At 39.0% G+C, this 19,183-nt stretch overlaps 1 protein-coding gene across 2 annotated transcripts in view; it reads left to right on the plus strand.

Moving 5' to 3' along the window:
* Positions 1-19,183, plus strand: part of NYAP2 (neuronal tyrosine-phosphorylated phosphoinositide-3-kinase adaptor 2) — a 206,152-nt gene that overhangs the window by 147,402 nt on the left and 39,567 nt on the right. For both annotated transcript variants that reach the window (XM_006763405.2, XM_006763408.2), the window contains exon 5: positions 12,750-12,956. In XM_006763405.2, the coding sequence (XP_006763468.1) occupies positions 12,750-12,956 (207 nt within the window). The remainder of the gene's footprint in view (positions 1-12,749; positions 12,957-19,183) is intronic.

The following is a 19,183-nucleotide window of genomic DNA, read 5'->3' on the forward strand; positions in this document are numbered from 1 at the left end:
CCCAACCCCCCTGATGGACTCTGCTCTGTGCATGACAGGGGGCGGCGCCCCAACTCCCCAATTGGCCCTGCTCTGAGCCCGACCAGGGGCTGCACCTAGGGATTGGGCCTGCCCTCTGCCACCCGGGAGCAGGCCTAAGCCAGCAGGTCGTTATCTCCCGAGGGGTCCCAGTCTGCGAGAGGGCACAGGCTGGGCTGAGGGACCCCCCTCCCCCCCGAGTGCACAAATTTTTGTGCACCGGGCCTCTAGTTAAGAATAGAAAAGTGGATCTGAACCCTATCCTTATTTTCAAAACTTGTGGGAGCCTTTTGAAACCACCAGTGTACTAGTAAAGGCCTCACCTTTAGTTCAGTAATATTGTGGCCCTGACGTGGGTGTTGTTTGAAGACTCCCCAATTGTTTCTAATAAGCATTTAGGAATGAGAAACTCTAGTATGAAACCTATTCTGCTATTTATCAGTAAAATCTTAAACTTGAGGATCCTTGATCCCAGATGCTTCATTTAAAGATAAACAAATGAAGGCTCAGAAGGGGAAAGCGATTTGCCCAAGGTCTCATTGCTAATTAGGGGCTAAGTCTGCACTGGTACCCAGGGTCTCACTACCCCTAAGACAGCTCTGTTTACACTGTACATGCTGTGGCTGGGACTTCCCAGATCACAGCACTCAGAAGTATGAACCCTCAGCACTTGGTTGCTAAATTGCTGGTATGAATCCATGCACTGCATTATTAGCACAGTTTTATGTCCTCAAACAGCATCTAAGCCATTTCTATAAAAATGTGGCAATATGCCATGCAACAGGAACTTCAATTTTGATCCCAAATGCCTAATAGTAATTTCCTATGCACATTAACTCAGTCTTGAGGATATGTAAAAATGTCCTATATTACAAAGTCTTTTCAATTTATAAAAGTGCTAGTAACAGAATATTGCTCTGATCTTCTAGTCATTCTCTTTCTCTCCTGTTGTTCAAAGGGTTATTCTGACATCACCCCTTAAAAAATAGGTAAAAACAGAAATGTTTAGAGGTATCGATAGAATTCCACTTTTTTCCCCAGAAAAGAGAAAGCTAATTTTAATTTTTTGCATCTGATAGATAATTAGTTACTTTCTCTCAGTGGCCTTAGTAAGCAGTGATTCGGCTGGTAAAGCCAAATTCCTTTGAATATCTCACAAAAGGGCAACTCAAATTATAGTCATGGTTTCTTTATTCTCCTTATACCATTGTTGCTTCTCCTTGAACTTGGCATCTTTTCTTCTGTATTTTGGCTGTGTTCATGCTGTTGGCTGCCTAAGGATATTTTGTGTTCATGCTGATGGCTGCCTAACGATATTTTGTATGTAAAACTACCCGTCTTCTGTCCTATGGTATCAATAATTAGTTTGAAAATCTCCTTAAAACAGGATAGGGTTGTAGTTTTAGGAATATCAGGCTTCTGTGTTTGGACATTTTTTAAAAAATATATTTTTTTGATTTTTTACGGAGAGGAAGGCTGAGGGACAGAGAGTCAGAAACATCAATGAGAGAGAAACATCGATTAGCTGCCTCCTGCACCCCCCCTACTGGGGATGTGCCCGCAACCCAGGCACATGCCCTTGGCCAGAATCGAACCCGGGGCCCTTTAGTCCCCAGGCCGACACTCTATCCACTGAGCCAAACCAATTAGGGCTGTGTTTGGACATTTTGACCAAATATCATTTCTGTAATATAGCTATTTAGGTGCACACGAATCCCATTTTACTTTCAACTGAGGAAACTAAGTATTTGATTTTAAGATTTGGCCCCTTCTTGTGTTTGTTTCTTTGTTTTTTATATACAGAGTTTAAAATCCAGAAGGCATCTTAGAGATTTGGTGGTCTAAGTCCCTTATTAGAGAGATGAGTACAAAGAAGCACAGAAAGTGGAAAAAAAAATACCCAATGTCACCCAGATGCTGGCAGAACCATTACCAGGGTCAAGTTTCCCCAACAATTAAATCCAGAGGCCTTTGTGCTATGCTGGTCTCATATCAGCATTACTATGACTGGGGCTGTAGGGAGGAGGGAAAATATAAAAATCACATATGCGTGAGTCCCTGTGGCTCCTTTCTTTAAGAAGATTCTTTTTTAGATTGTTGGCTTTATTAGTATTGTAATTTGCTACCTGGTGTCCTACTTAAGAATGGGATTCTATTGTCAGGTCTTCTGTAACTGTTGACATATGATTTTGGAATTTGTCAAAAGATGCAGATATCTTAAAACATCCTAAGTCAAAATGTGTGCCTGGCCCAGGTTATAAAGGTTTTATAACCTTAAAACTCTGTGTGTGAAGTATTTTAGAATTCTATTTGTCCCCCCTCAGAGATTTTTATCAGCAGTTTCTCTATCAAATATGTGAAGAATTTGATGTAGAGAGAGAATAGATAAGCTTCAGTGATATCAGGTCCTAAATAAGAAAGAAAACTGAAAGGCAGCCATTGGCATTATAGGGGCTGAGGAGAGCTGTGGGCATAAATATTTAATGTGGTATATTATGGGGACACATTTGTATTTTTTATGCACTATTTTGAAGTAAAAAGGATTGTTGAACAATAAGGACATTTTCTTAATTATATTCTATTTTTTTAACATGCAGAGAATTTACTATGAGTTCAGGGTAGTTATTTAATGAATTTGCAATACAACATTGTTTAGTATTTCTCTACATCTTGACAAAGGGTTAAGACCAGACAAGAGGCTGGTTAATAATTTAAAAATAATAATTATCTCATCATTGAACAGAGGATAGATTTTGAATGTCAGAAAGTTATCTTCATCTGGTAAATAGTCTCAAGTTCATCTGTATTGGATGCAAACACTAGAAATCCTGTATATTAACAGGCTTATATGCAAGTTGTCTCTTCCACCAAGAGTTCGACAGGGAGTTCAACCAGGTAACAGGACCAGCCGGCCAACTGCCCAAGGCCCCTCCCCCAGGCAGGCCTGGCCCAATCTGTCACGATTGGAGTGGGCTGGCCAGGCCCCACCCATGCATGAATTTGTGCACAGGACCTCTAGTTGTTTATAAAAAATATGCCTCAAAATATTTTTTATTTCCAAATCTTTGTGTCTATGTCAGCACACCCCATTGAAAAGGATGTTAAAGAAGCTGATGACATCATAATGTGGAGATGGTGTTATCTGGACTTTTGTGGATTTCAAGATGGTGTTAATCATGAGCATCTGACCTGGGATAACTCCTCAGACATCTTTCCCCTGGCCTTTTTTACACATTTTTCCTAGGAGAATCTTCCTTTAATACTGATGACCTCACCATGCCTGCTCCTCAAAAACAAATACAAACGCAGTAGCTTGTCACTTAAAACCGTTCTTAATTTGTCTCTCCTTTTTAATGTAAATTCTGGTCCTATTCTTTCTTAATATAAAGCCTTCCTTCCAGACAGGCTAAATTTATTATGCAGCCTAAACCATTGTTCCTCTCCACCCCTCTTTTGAAGGTATTTATTCTGAAATTTACAGTGGAAGTATAGATTTGAATAGACATAACAATGTTATTGATCTATTTTCCTTCTGTCCAAGCTTTGTATTGTAGAGGTATTAAATTTTAGCATTCGGAGGATGCTTAGAAATAATTTATTTCAAATTTATAATTTTATCTGAGAAAACTAAGGCTCAGGAAGAGATGCTTTATTGAACTGATCTAAGAAGGAACTGCAGATCACCTCAACCCCATCCCAGAATGTTCTGCTGTTTTGATATTTCTGGAAAGTATTTTATTTTGAATTTTCCCCCAAATATATCTAATTTATATCTAAATTGTTTTTTGTTTTAAATAAATCATCAACATTTTCTTTGTGAAAAAGTTTTAGTCTTATTTTTTAATTATTTCTTGGGATTTTCTTTTTTGCTATTATTTTAGAAGAATAGTATTTGGGAAAAAAATGGATTTCATTGTCTTCATTGAACTGAATGGTAAAGTATATCAACTGTTTGAATGACCACTTCAGAGGCTCATCCACTTCCATATTAAGCACATACTTATTGAAGCCTTAGGATTTAATATATTTATTAAATAATCAGTAAAGATGTATTCATCAGTTTTGTAAAGTATTTTTATTACAACTAGAGTTAAGAGAGAAGAATTCTTATACTCTATTTGGCAATTTAATTAATCTCTCTGCTCTTTATTTTTCTGTCCGTATGCCAATAAAAATATTGTCATCATTAGAAACTCAACGATTTTATATTTAGACTATTTTACAGGGGGGAAAAAAGAGAAATGATATGTGTAAAAATCTGAGGGTCCAACTACTATACCAAACAACTCCAAAACCTCAGTGGATTAACATACTATGACTTTCAGTGGTTCTCAACCTTCCTACTGTTGCGACCCTTTAATACAGTGCCTCATGTTGTGGTGACCCCCAACCATAAAATTATTTTTGTTGGTACTTCATAATTGTAACTTTGCTACTCTTATGAATCGTAATGTAAATATCTGATATCAGGATGTACTTTCATTGTTCGCGAACCACAGGTTGAGAACCGCTGCTTTATGCCATAGGCCATGACCTATGTTACTGTCATGTGACAATCAATTAGGAGATCTAGTGGAGGATGGGTAATTCTCCCCACAGTTATTGGGAAATTTCTACCTGGTGACTCTTCCAGCACCTGAAAACTCAAAAAATCCCAGCAAGCAGGAGGAGGATGCATTGTAACTTTGCTACTCTTATGAATCGTAATGTAAATATCTGATATCAGGATGTACTTTCATTGTTCGCGACCCACAGGTTGAGAACCGCTGCTTTATGCCATAGGCCATGACCTATGTTACTGTCATGTGACAATCAATTAGGGGGTTTAGTGGAGGATGGGTAATTCTTCCCACAGTTATTGGGAATTTTCTACCTGGTGACTCTTCCAGCACCTGAAACCTCAAAAAATCCCAGCAAGCAGGAGGAGGATGCAGATGCTATACATCCTTTTCACCCACATTCTCACAGCCAGACCTCAGTTTTATGACTGCCTTTAACTGCCAGGAATGCTGGGAAGTATGGTTTAACAAGGTGCCCAGAGAGGACAAACAGATTTGGTCAGCCTCTGTCTAGTTTCTCTGTCCACAGTCCTCTTGGTTTCTGCATTATAAGAGAAAATGAAAATGTAAATCGTATTCTCTGAGCAAATTGTTTCTTTTCCCTGAAGTACTAGAATTTCTTCAAGAGCATGTTATTAGAACAGGTCAACAGTGGAGCTATGCCTGATGACTTCAGTGAAGGTTGTTTAGGTAAAGATCATTTCCTTCTGTGTTTCTTTGCATATTCTGTTATACTTCAATGTGCCTCGTCTATTTTGTTATCTTATTAAATATTGTGCCACATCTAATTATTAAAACCAGGGATTTACCCTGTGTTCCTTCTGAACATAAACATGGACTTGCTTTCCAATTTTATTTAAAATCATGAACTTTTCAAATGCCTGAGCTATTATTCTTTCTCTATTTATATAGAGAAGGCATCCTTAGATATTGGAATTGACATAACTGACCCGGATGACAGAGTTCATATGAAAGAGAAGCAATAATTAAAAAAAAAACAACTAACAACTAAAAATTGCCTCTGCTCCCTGATGCCCTTTCACAGTGGAAACATGGAGACTTTGCCCTATTTTCCCTGGAGACTCAGGAGATGGAATAATAGACATATGGGAGAGGACTCCAGTGTTCACCTGGACTTGTAGGTTGTCTGGCCACGATCAGCTCCAGACAGTATAGTTTGAAAAGGCACCATGACATTCAATTAGTGTCTGGGCCAGGGTGACCGGGAAAATGAAAGTTCTACATCTGTATTCTGAAGAAGACTTGGCTAAGGAGAGACAGTCTCCCCCACTGTGGATTCTAAAGGACACTTACTTAAAAATAGAAAGACTAGTTCTGAGTTGCTGCAGAAACAGGACTACCATACCAACAACCAGCAAATGGTGGTTCCTGGAGGGCGGCTGACTGGAGCTCTGTATAAGAGCTTTCTAGCAATTAAAGATGTTCATAGTTGGCCAAGCTTTCCCACGAGGTGGGAACTCCTCTCTCCCTGGAGCTATCCTCCCAAAGGCAGGACACCATCTCAGCAAAGACATATACACACACCTTGCTTTTCACATTGCTATTGTGGGCTTCCTAGCTCCCTTTCAGCTCTAAAATGTGATGACTGAATCTAATACCCATCTGATAATGCAATTTAGTTCAGTGCCTTCTTCAGCACTTCAAATGTATTGTCTTTTCTGCCCAATTAATCCACCTTGATCACCTTTCATTATTTTCATTGCTCAGCAGTTGGAATAGGACTTTTATCCTGCTGATTATGCCAATAAGAGGGGACAATTCAGGAGCATTCATTGTTTCCACAGGAAGTTCAAATACTCATCAGCAACATGAGCTTTGATATCTGTATTGCCAGGCACAATTAGAGCCCATATTTTGTAACCAAGGGATCCCTATTGTGAGAGTGTTAAATTTCAAAAACAATAGCAGTTGCAAACCACAGATATAAAAGCCTCTTGTCTAAATTATCTGAATCATCTAGATATTAAAGAAACAATTAAATAATATGACAAATTAACCCTTTAAAACATTTAGTGCAAAAAAATGAAAAAAAAATAGGATCTATGTTCCTCTATAAAAATGGTGTTACTGGTCATATTTCCAAATAATACTTATTTTCTTCAGGGAATATTTTGTTTTCTGCTCTATCATTAGCAAGTTAATTAGAAACATTCTGGGTTAACAAAGGAAATAATGCTGGTTATAGTAGTGAATTCATGTTTGTCAGTGAGGGTTATTGGTTCATGCCGTGGCCCATGTGCTGTGAAATTGGAGAGGTGGGAAGAAAACCTGTGAGTCAGGGCCAAAAGTATGGTTAGGTCCAAGAGAGAAAGATAATGAGCTAACTTTAACTTTTCCAGATCAGGAATTCATGAGTTCATTCACCTAGTCTGTTCTCACTGTGGACTCTATTAGATATTGAGTCTTCAGCCTTAAGAACCTTACAGTCACATGGCAAGAACAGACATATAAATCAGCAATCACATGACCTTTCCAGCCAAAAAAAAGAACTTTGGGAAAAGGATAATGCTGCCAGTTTTAACATATTGGAGTTTCCCAGAGATACCTAAGTAAAGGTCCATATCTGCTATTTTATTTTCTTTGTCTATAGAGCTTGGGAGGGATCTTTAGTTTGTGGAGATTTTTAAGAATCCTCACTACGATTTCATTGTTGAGGGAGTGAATGTTGATGAGGAAGAGTGGATTAAAGATTGTGGGAAAGCTCAGTATCAGATATGGGTCAGGCCCGATGATGAAAGCTATCAGACCAGGGAGCCAAGTAGTTATAGCGGCCCAGGGTCCAGGGCGGGAAAAGAGAGTGAAAGGAATGAGTTAGAAGATGGAGAGACAAATGTAGACCCAGGGACAGACAGAAAAAAGAAGCATAAAATGGGAAAATTTTGAGAAGGAACTTCAGAGTTAGCAGCATGAGGTGTGATAGATTGGCATCCTGGGGAGAATATTTCGGTCATGAAAAGATTGTTCCTGGTCTCTTATTTTTGTTTATGGTTTTTAAACTCAAACACTGTGAAAAGTTTAAGACAATAAAGTGCAGAGCACACAAGCTTATTGACAAATGTAACACAATAATGCATGCATTTTTCACAGCAAGATTTCAATTCAAGATCCATCTTCAATGTGAGAATCAGGTTTTAGATGAATAGGCAACATTCAGTCATTCATTGATGAGCAGAGAAAGAGCTCAATCTATGTAGTTGGCCCTGTGCTACACACTGGGGCTGTAACTGTGAAAATAACTAAGATTTCACACAAAACTCTACCACAGTACCTAAGATTGATCTTGTCCAGGAAGGTTTATGTTACTAAAACAAATTTTTTTTCTAACAGGCTTTAAGAAAACATTGAAATAGATGGACATGGATAAATATGTCCTTATTCCCCTGAATAGATGTCTTTGAGCTGTCAATATGCTTTATTGTATATATTTCTTAGACTATTTGTCCACTTTCCATCTGTCTCTTTTCAACAGTTATTTTGAAGATTTTCTTATTTATTTTAATTAGAAAATGTATAATGTAGAAAGCTGTACCTAAATATATTGGAAACCAGATTCATTCTCAAATCAAGTGCTCAATAAATACATTAATGACTTTCTTACAGATTTTTCAGTTTGTCCTTCTATTTAGGAGGCAGATGTTAAGGTATAAGTCTAAGTAGCATGATTTCTTTGATCTTTTTGTTCTAAATATGCCTACCAAAATTCAACCTCTGGGACTTAAAAACAAAGAAGAAAAAAGAAAGACTCCATTTTGTTTCCATGGCTGTGTTGGGATTTTACTTAGTTGAGGTTTGAGACCTAAGTGCACCTCCCTGGTATGTATATGCCAGTAATTTGAATGAAAACAAAGAAACTAATATTGATGGAGGTGTCTTGACACACATTCTCAGCCTTTTGTATTTAAAATGTTGTCCTAGCCGTAGCCGGTTTGGCTCAGTAGATAGAGCATAAGCCTGCAGACCAAGGGGTCGTGATTCCAGTCAACACGTGCCTTGGTTGCAGGTTCCCCAGCCCACATGGATGTTTCTCTCTGTTTCTTCCTCTCCTTTCCTTCCACTCTTTCTAAAATCAACAGAAAAATATCCTAAGGTGAGGATTCACACACACACACACACACACACACAAAATAAAAAAATAAAAAAAATTGTCCTAATCTGTAAATACAATATTGGACCCAATGTTTGGGTATTTTTTTTTAGTTTGATTAGTTTTAAGTCCAGTGATAGAGGACTCTGTGTTTTGTGTGTGTGTGTGTGTGTGTGTGTGTGTGTGTGTGTGTGTAAAATGGGAAATATTTATTAATGATAGTGGAAACAAATATAGAAGTCAGTAAAAACTTAAGCATCCCAATGGTTTGTTTAGAATCTGGAAGAGATGGTGAGGTGAAACATTAGGCTTTGAAACTGTGACATTTGGAAACCAGAGTACATTTTTCTTCGAAATTGTGAATAAACAGCTTGGAAATAATCTAAGATGTTCCTTTATGATACTTGTTTTATTTCAGTTGACTGAGGGCACTGAAAAGCAAGTTCTGGCTAAATTATTTTGCTGTAATTGTTATGCTGCAACGCATTACTTTAAAAATATTTTGACTTACATTTGATTTCAGTGTAACTGGGACATAGGCTTATATACAGGCACATTTAAAGACCAGGCTTTTTCTGAGGTTATTGCTATGAGATGACCCTCCTGGTTTAAGTTCTAGCTCATAGAATGATACTCATGGCATGTGCTTTCACAACTGTATAGCATCTTGGAGTTGGAAGAGACTATAACAATGTGGAGGTAAATAAAGACCAGAAAATGAGCATAGGCAAAGGCTATTTATTCAGAGCTTGTGATACCAAGGCAGTCAACCACCAGCACTTACACTTGGCAGGCACTCAAAGGCAGGGAAAAGAGTGAGAAATGTTTATAGTGGGGAAAAAGAGAGAGTTTCAGTTATGCCCCAGTTGGAGACTGTTGGCCTGGGGAAGCCGTACGCAGGCTAACTAAAAGCAAGGCATCCTATATGATTAATTTTGGGTAATATTTGACTTTCTCTGTTTGGCTCTTCATTGGAAACTGGGTCCAAAATCCTGGCTGTTTTGGGCCAATTCTTACACAGTATGGCTTCCTGACTTGGTTGCTAGAGAGATAGCCTGATTTGTAGATAGCAGGTTGGCTTCCTGCACTACTACTCCAGATAATAGCTTAAAGCCCCATTTTTATACGTTACTTGCAGTTTTCCATGTGTATATTCCTTCTCTCAGTGATCATCTAGTCTAAATGTAGAAAGATTTTAAAAATTCATAAAAGACAAATGGCTATAATTTATTTAAATTCAATATTGCTTTTAACTGTGTATGGCACTTTATTTTGAAAATATCTTAAAATGTAGAATATCATTAGATCCTTCTAATTAAAGTGGGAAAGTTAGGCAGAGCTGGTATTATCTCCATCCTATTTAATAAAAATTTAGTATGCAAATCGACCAAATGGTGGAATGACTGGCAGAACTACCAGTCACTATGAGGTACACTGACCACCAGGGGTCAGATGCTCAATGCAGGAGCTTCCTCCAGTTCACAGGCCCCAGGCCAGCCAAGGTGGGTGTCAATGGGGGCCCCCCATTGTCCCGCCAGTAACCCCACAGATTGGCCCTGATCACTGGGCAAGCCTAGGGACCCTACCTGGGCACAAATTTTGTGCACCGGGCCTCTAGTTTTTAGAGAAGAAATATGAGACTCCAAGAGGAGAAACTGAGTGTTCAGTGACATGGTTTACTAACTCAAGACCATGGCCAGGGCTGCAAAGCCAGGCATCTTGGTTCCTTACCCAGAGCTGCTTACAGCTCTGCCATACAGACAGGTAATGGGGAAACAGAGTGTGACATTTCTATCCCATAGCTGAAAGTTCATGGGCATTTTAACCTATACACAAAGAAACAAAATGCAGATCCTCTGAATCATTTCTGTGATTATTTTTTCACTTCAGTCTTTCTCAAAGATCCTTTATTGGAATGAAACTTTAAATATAGTAAATTTTACATCTTGTGACTGTTAGATAATCAGGTTTTAGAAACTGCAACCAGCTCTGTGCCACTTTAATACACTTATAACACTCACTTGATTCTCTTGTGCCATTAGGAATGTTATATTTCCTACACACATCAGAAAGATGTTGGAGGAGTTGAGAAACCTACTAAATTAATTAATTCACTAAATGCCTGTGGACCAATATGCTAGCGGTGCTGGAGGTACCAAATGAAAAAATAAATCAGCCCCAGCTTTTAAATAACTCAGGGCCTTTTGATAAGAGCAAATACATAGAAAAATGATACCCCAGCACAGGGTGGCATATGGGTGGGGAAGGCTTTAGACCAGTGATGGCAAACCTATGACACACGTGTCAGAGGTGACACGCTAACTCATTTTTTTGGTTGATTTTTCTTTGTTAAATAGCATTTAAATATATAAAATAAATATCAAAAATATGTCTTTGTTTTACTATGGTTGCAAATATCAAAAAATTTCTATATGTGACACGGCACCAGAGTTAAGTTAGGGTTTTTCAAAATGCTAACACTCTGAGCTCAAAAGGTTCACCATCACTGCTTTAGACAGTACTTAAATTGAGTAACCAGGCCTGTGGCGAGTTAACTGAACAAAGATAGGATATAAGGGCATTTAAAAAAAACCCAGCATTATTTTTGCTAGAGCTGGGATGGAAAAGAAGACATTACAACATACTTAGTGTTGTTTTTTGAATACACTGCTGTGGGAAAGTGACAAACTTAGAGAGGAAGGAAAGAGAGAGATGGTGGCTAATCTTTTGGGTCATACCAAAGAGTTTCAACATAATTCTGTGGGTAACAAGAATCTTCTGGGAGGATTTTAGTCAGGGGTACATTATGAGTAGATTTGCATTTTTGGGTTGTTTTTCTTTTCAAACACTTCTCTATTTCTTTTATAAAATGCTATTCCCTGAAATAACACTTTTCTCATAGTAGCAAGGTAACAGCACTCTTAAAAACATCTTTATTACATGTATTTTTAAATACTTCTGTACATGCATTACAAAATGACTATCACAACCATTCCCTGAAATAACACTTGATAATATTTTTACTTTAAACAGATCATGTTGGCAATTTGGAGTTTATATTTTAAGGAGTCAAAGCAATAGTTCAAGGGTGATGATCAAGCTTGAACCATAGAAATTGAAGTAGACACGATACAAAGTGGAACAGAAAAGAGCATGATATTCAGAAATAAAATGTGTAGAATCAGCTGAATGATGGATTTGGGGAATAGCAATTAAAGAAAAGGAGAGCAAGCTTCAAGCTGGATGGTTGGCTGGACAACAGGACCTAATAGTTTAGTAAAAAATGGTGCCAGTCAGTGTATGAAATGCCGAACTTGTGTTTTCCATGGGCACTTATCCAGCAGGAAGTTTTTAGTCTAAAGCTCCAGAGAATGGTCCAGGCTTGTGATAAAATATTTAGTAATCACTAACAACCAGACAATTGCTAGTTGAATCCTGGAGGATAAAAATAACAAAAAGATAGAATGAAGGAAACAGTGGTAAGCTAGTACCATGGGGACAACCATCATATAAGGGATGCATAGTGGAAGTCAGTTATGGATGACACAGAAATGGTGTGAGACATAGAACACAACACAGGAAGATGGGCCATCAGGAAGCTAAGAGAATTGAAGATGTAAATTAGAGAGTATCAAGGAGTTTTCAAATGGCTTTAAAGTGTCTTCTAAATCTTCCTACTCAAAGGTCAAGGCGATATTAGCAAGTGCAGTTTAGTAGAGTGGCTGGAATGAATTATGTCACAGTGAGCAGTGGAGTAAAAAAAGATGAGACAGTAAAGACGGTGAGTATAAAGAACACTTTAAGATATTTTCTTCAAAATGAGCTCAGGGAAGAGTTACTAAAGGAGTCTCAAGATTCACTGAGCTTCTCTTCCCAAGAGAGAGCTCTTTGCCAGCGATACTAACCTGAGCTCCTCCCTGTTATATTGAAATGTTGTAATCTCTAATACACATATAGGTTTCTAAAAATATATTGAAAGCATTTAGAAATTGTTCTTCAGCTTTTTAAAGGAACCTAGGAAGGATTTGACTCTTGTTTAACCGCGTGCAATTTTGGTTAACACACAGAATCAACAGAGGAGCTGAAAGTGCGAAGCCACAGCACAGAGCCACTGCCAAAGCTGGACAGCAAAGAGAAAGGACACCATGGGGCATCTTCCAGAGAGCCTGTCAAAGCTCAGGAATGGGATGGAACACCAGGGCCACCTGTGGTCACCAGTAGACTGGGAAGATGCTCTGTGAGCCCCACCTTATTAGCAGGAAACCACAGCTCAGGTAAGAAGGATGATCTCCCAGATAGATGGTAACGCCTCATGTCTCTGGAAACTGCTCTTATGCAATTATCACTTGGAGAACCATAGCCACAGATATGCCTTTCTACTCGTAGAGAAAGCATGAATAGCCCTTCACATAACAGGAGGTAATAATATACTGGACCACTCCAGGGACCATCATTCACATGGACAGCAGAGTAGTGAATGGTGTTTCTTTGAGCCGTGTGATGTGGCAGCCTTGAAAACTCGAAACATCTCATACTAAATTTTATCTAGAGTCATCACCTACAGCAGTTTTTTTAAATTTATTTATAAAGTTCAAGGGATTTAAAGTTCATGCCTCTTTTGCTTCAAAACAGATTTTAAGAAACTCGGAAATGAGCAGAAAGTAAAGTGGAGGATGAAAATGTAACAGAGACATGCTAGTTGGTTTGGCTGCGTGGATATAGCTTCGGCCTGCGGACTGAAGGGTCCCAGGTTTGATTCCTGTGAAGTGCACATACCCAGGTTGTGGGCTCCATCCCCAATAGGGAGCGTGCAGGAGGCAGCTGATCAATGATTCGCTCTCATCATTCATATTTCTATCTCTCTCTCTCTCCCTCTCCCTTCCTCTCTGAAATTAATAAAAAATATATTTTTTAAAAAATGTAATAAAGATGATCTGAAGGCAATAGAGGGAGTAGACATTAGGAGGCATTTGAAGTGGTGAGCTGAAGAATTTTACCTGGGACTATGTTTCCAAGTCTAAGTGAAAAATAGAAAACTATAATCTAATATACCTTTAAATTTCAAAGTTGAAATTAAAATTTGCAATGCAATTTGCATTGTTAATAGATAAATGTTATGAAACTTCAATTTATATATATATCATAGATCAGCTGTCTCTTGCACAACCCCTACTGGGGATGTGCCCGCAACCAAGGTACATGCCCTTGACTGGAATCGAACCTGGGACCCTTGAGTCCACAGGCCGACGCTCTATCCACTGAGCCAAACCGGTCAGGGCTGAAACTTCAATTTTTAAAAAGCAACATATACTTGCTTTGAACTGATTCATCTATGTGATAGACTTACAAAAAACTGTCAATTAAAATAAACAACAAATAATCAGGCACCCGCCTATAGTTTTCAGGTTTCTATTCCTTAACAGTGTTAGGGTCCTGAAGAAATGACCAATCTTTAATGTTCTTTTCAACTCTGATACTCACCTTGGAAAGCAATTTACATTAATTTAGCATGTGGTCTCTCTGAGGGTCATGCACAAGTTAAAATTGGAACAGGATGCATAGTTTCGGGGGAAGGCATATTTCTAGAAGTGTATGCAGGAAAAGCAGAACAATAGCTTCCCCATACTGAAAATGTAACTTAAAGCTTTGGTGATGCAGCTCTATAACTAACTTGAGCAACATGAGTTCAAACCTGGGGGAAGGAATATTATGGGAATTTAGCAGAAATTTGAAAAGAAATATTTTTATAATAAAGTATAAATAAATATATCAAGAGCTATTTACAAGATGACATAAGAAAGAAGTCTTCCTTCTGCATGAAAACCTTAAATGCAACAGATGGAATGTGTGTTTGGTGTGAAAGGTCGAGGAAGGTTGACTAAAGAAACTGCAAAGTAGGTTGGGACCAGATAGTAAGAATCCTGAAGGGCCTTGCATATTGGAAATGCTTTTAACCACAAAGTACCAATTAGCAGTGGCTTAAGTAATAATGACCTTTGTTAACTTCTGTAGCACCCAATCTGGAGGCAGGGAGCTTCAAGTGTTTGCCACTCTTCAGGGAGTCATTGGGACCTAGGAACTTTCTATCTTTCTAACTCTCCTGTTCTGATGCCCTTGATGATTTTTTTTCATAACCACAAACTGGCTATGACAGTTCTGGACATCATGTGCCTTTCATTTAGTTGGTCAGAACTGGGAAATATATTCTCTGGACCAATCACTTTGTGAAAGGAAATGGTATTTCCATGGGCTTACAAAAGGCCCTTCTTTCCCTTAAAGCAAGGGGCCTCTGCCTGATACCTAGAAACGAAATCCACAGACTATTTGCAAGGGTAAGGGGAGATTACATTCCATAAGTAATGGACAGTACCTGCCACATCATGTTTTGAACATTATGTTGTGGATATTTTGTATTCATTTAAATATTTTTAAGATAGGTATAATGTAATTCTGTTTCCATGATGATAGATCCAATGATGGCTTCACAGCTCCAAGCATGGGTGACTGGGAGGCCACGTGCTGAGACAGAGGTGGTTAATATGAGATGCTGAGCAGGGTTTAGATGGGAAAGCCAGCACTTCTATTTTGACTTTGTTAAGTTGGAAGTGCTCTGGGACATCTGATTGAGAAGAGAGCAGACAGTTGGAATTACAGATCTGGAGCTGAAGAGATTAAGTGGAATTAGAGATTGAGACTAGAGACATTTGGAATGGTTAACACCATAAGACTAGCTGATTCTAAACTCAGAGAACAGGAAACAGAGGTGAAGGGAACTGAGATTAGACCTGGGGAATCCAAACACTTTAATGTGTGAGCAAAGGATGAAGAGCTTGTGAAATAAATGGAAATGAAACAGTGATACTGTCCCCAATTCACTTTTACTGAACACTTAGTAAGTTGCATAAAAATGGGTAATAGGTCTGTGACACTGTGACATGAATCTTTCAAGAAATTCAGACAGTAAACAGAATTTATAATGAACTTTGACTTTCTCCCACCAGAAACTCCAGAAGCATCTTTTTGGCTTTCTATGGCCTTTAAATCTTTCCTGAGTCTTTTCAGCTCTGTTTGTAGAGCAGTAAATCATCTCATGACCAAAAGAAATGACATAAATTTCTGGAGTCCCTCACATTCTCCACCTGAGATTATGAAGGTGGTAAACAAAGGGGAAGGAAGGACATATTTTTGTTGTATTTTTGATAAAGACATTTTTGAGTCTCTCTCCAAAGAAATACGAAAAGTAGGGGAGAAAGTATAGTCATTTACATAATGTCAGTGCAAGTCAGGGTTTCTTACGTGAAAGTGAAACCATTGACATGACCACTCAAAAGTAAGTGTGCATCACACTTACTTTATTACTTACTTGAACTTTTAGAAAAAGTCAATGGCTCCCAAATATAGCATCACATTTATATCTATCGAGTCTACCCTTATACCAATTTTGAGGGGGAAAAGGAGAAAATGAAAAATGTTTATGTTTTGCAGCTTTTGTTTCTCTGAAAAGAAAAAAACGACTATGTGCCAATACTATTCTAAAAAATGCCATAGGTTCACTAGCAAAAATGTATAAAATAAAATATCTGAAGTTCACATACCTTGGATATTACTTAAAATGTACTTGAAGAGTGCTCATCAGAGGGTCTTTGTCTAGAACAAACAACTATATGAATATGGAATTCTGTGCTTCTAGAGGCTCTTTTGAAGGAAAAGAGTCTTTTACTCTTCCTCCCTCTCTTCACACTTCCTGGTCATTATTGTCTCCTTGCCACTGGGCCACTGAACTACTAGTCTCCTAGTGAAATACACTGGTGCTGTAACAGACAGCCCTCCTCCCAAAACAACAGAGGAACTCAACTCCACACCTTACACTGGAGGGCAAGGAGATTCCACCTATAAATCCCCACCTGTCTGTCAACTTTGCTTCTGACACTTGCATTTCATCTCTCTCTCTCTCTCTCTCTCTCTCTCTCTCTCTCTCTCTCTCTCTTTCTCTCTCTCTCCCCCCCCCTCTCTCTCACACACACACACACACACTGCTCTCAGTCACAGACTATTGCTTTACCAAAAGTGGTTTAGCCACTTGATAATGTTGTTCATAACAGCTCTTTTGAGGAATGGAGGAATTGCTGAAGTAAAACAAATGAGTGTGTCAGATCTCAATTCTAATTAACATTGCCACTGGTTGCTGTGGCACATTATTAAAGTCACTGTAGTTAGTTAGTAAGTGAGGGATTCCCTGAAGAGTGATTCTTGAAGGCAATGGTGGACTGGGGGCCCAAATGCTCATGAAAATAATGGGGGAAAGTGGAAAGTATACAAGTAAGTATGGTATTGACAAAAACTCAGAATTCAACCACTGGGTCACTCAACGAATAGTTTCCAGGCAGCTTATCTCTAGCTCTGTAATGGTTTTGAGGGATGCACACACACACACACACACACACACACACACACACACATCATAATCTATATGAAACCTGGTCTCTGTCACCCAAAGACCTTACTACGCTTCTTTATGAAACAAAACTATAGAATGAAAATTAGATTACAATTAAATGTTGTTTTCATCATTATTATATACTGTATTATCTATACTGTTGACTATGGATGTACTGTATTATCATTCAAATAACAAAATTAGTTTGGACTTTAAAGAAATGGAGGACTTGAATCTTAAACCAAGATTATATCAGGTCTTTGAAAAACTCATGATTATTAACTGAGTAGAAATATTTAGAGGGAACTTTCCATATGGGATGAGGGAGGTGAACAAAAGCTGAGATAGGTCTCTCCTGATTTGGTCCTGCCCATCCAGCTGGACTGAAGAATCGTTTCTGGAAGTTAACTCAGAAGGCCTTGGCTTAATCCTATGTGGAACAATCGAAAAAAGAACTCCACCTCTGTGTGTGCAACCTTGTGTGTTTCTGTTGTTCTGGGAAGAAGGTACCAATGGGCTGAGAACTGAGGCGCCTGGAGGACAGGCAGGTAATATGAACAGCAGACAGGTTGAGCTTGTACACTACATACCTAGGAATGCCCTTTGTTCTCACAAAGAAAGTGATTTTCGCAATTTTTCTTAAAACTTGAAGTCATTTTGGCCTAAGTGATATATGTCCACATCTGTTAGAAGCATAGGCGTGGAGACATATTTCTGCATCGCAAGGACATTTTATTGGACACTGACAAACATCAGGACGGAATGATAGAAGTGCAGGTGACCTGGAAGGCACAGCGCCCTCTAGGGGACAGAAGCTACTAGTGCCAGCTGATGCTCACCATGAGAAACGCTCAACACTCCTAGATTGAAGTTCCATTCTGTGAAGTCTCACAATTTTTAAATATAGCTCAATTTTTAAAAAAGCATTGAATTGAATAATTTGCTTCCTCTGGCCCCAGGCAGCTGTGGACTTGAGTGTCATTTATGGCCTGCAAGGCTGTCATTCAGCACAGTGGGCTCAGGAATCAGCAGGCAGTTCTCACATCTGCTCTCCTTCCCAGGCCTAACTGGGAGCATGGTTATTTCCTCTGGGAACATTGGCCACGCCCTGTTGCTAGGCTCTGCCCATTATTTTCACACTCCAGAGCTTAACGCTCCCTTTCTGCATTGTAGGAGTAAACATGTGGCAGAATTCTCACTTGGAGAATCTTTAGCGAGCAATGTGGGTCAGGTCCCCACTAGCCCCACTTTCGTTTCTCTGTTGAAAACTGCCCTCTGTCTGCTAGAATTTGTCTTCCCAGGGAAATTGTTTTATTGATGTTTCTCCTAATACTGGTGGTCGGTCTTTGAGAAACAAACCAGAAAAGGAGGACTTGGAGTGAGTTAACCAATATAAATAACAAAAGTGTTTGTTTATAGAAGTCAGTTACAAAATAATAGAAGGTAATTACTCTCCCATTCCAAAGCAAAAGGTGAGACCACAGAAGCAGAACTAGCAAAGGAAGTGATCAAAATGAGTTTTGCTGTCCTTAACTGAACTCTCATCTCTAGCTGGTAGCCTGGGAACATGGGTGCTCAACGGCTAGAGACCAGATTTTACAATGTCTGGGTTAATCCACCCATGAGCTCTGTAGGCTCAACACCATATCTTGGGAGCTTTGTTCACCTGAATGTGCTCAACTGTGTTAATCCACCCATCAGCTCTGTAGGCTCGACATCACATCTTGGGAGCTTTGTTCACCTGAATGTGCTCAATGACCAGAGAGCCTACATCTAAACCCTTAAGTTCAGCATTGCTCTCAGCATTTTTAAGCATGTGCAGCAAACATTCAGCACTCTCTTTGGGCCACTGACCCGTGTCCAGCCCCACTGTTTTGCCTGGGCACACCTACCAGCTCCACCATTGGAACAACAGAATGGCACACACTGCTTCTTTAAAGTGATGTCCTTCAGATACGTGGTGGCTTTTCGAATATGCATACCCTTGATGGCCTGGGCAGTTTTACGAGTGTTCTTAAAGTGAATGCGGAAGTTTGAGCTTCTTGATTTGCATGATTTTGTGGG

This window comes from Myotis davidii, unplaced genomic scaffold (genome assembly GCF_000327345.1).
Source record: "Myotis davidii unplaced genomic scaffold, ASM32734v1 scaffold575, whole genome shotgun sequence".
In the NCBI taxonomy this organism is placed as follows: Eukaryota; Metazoa; Chordata; class Mammalia; order Chiroptera; family Vespertilionidae; genus Myotis; species Myotis davidii.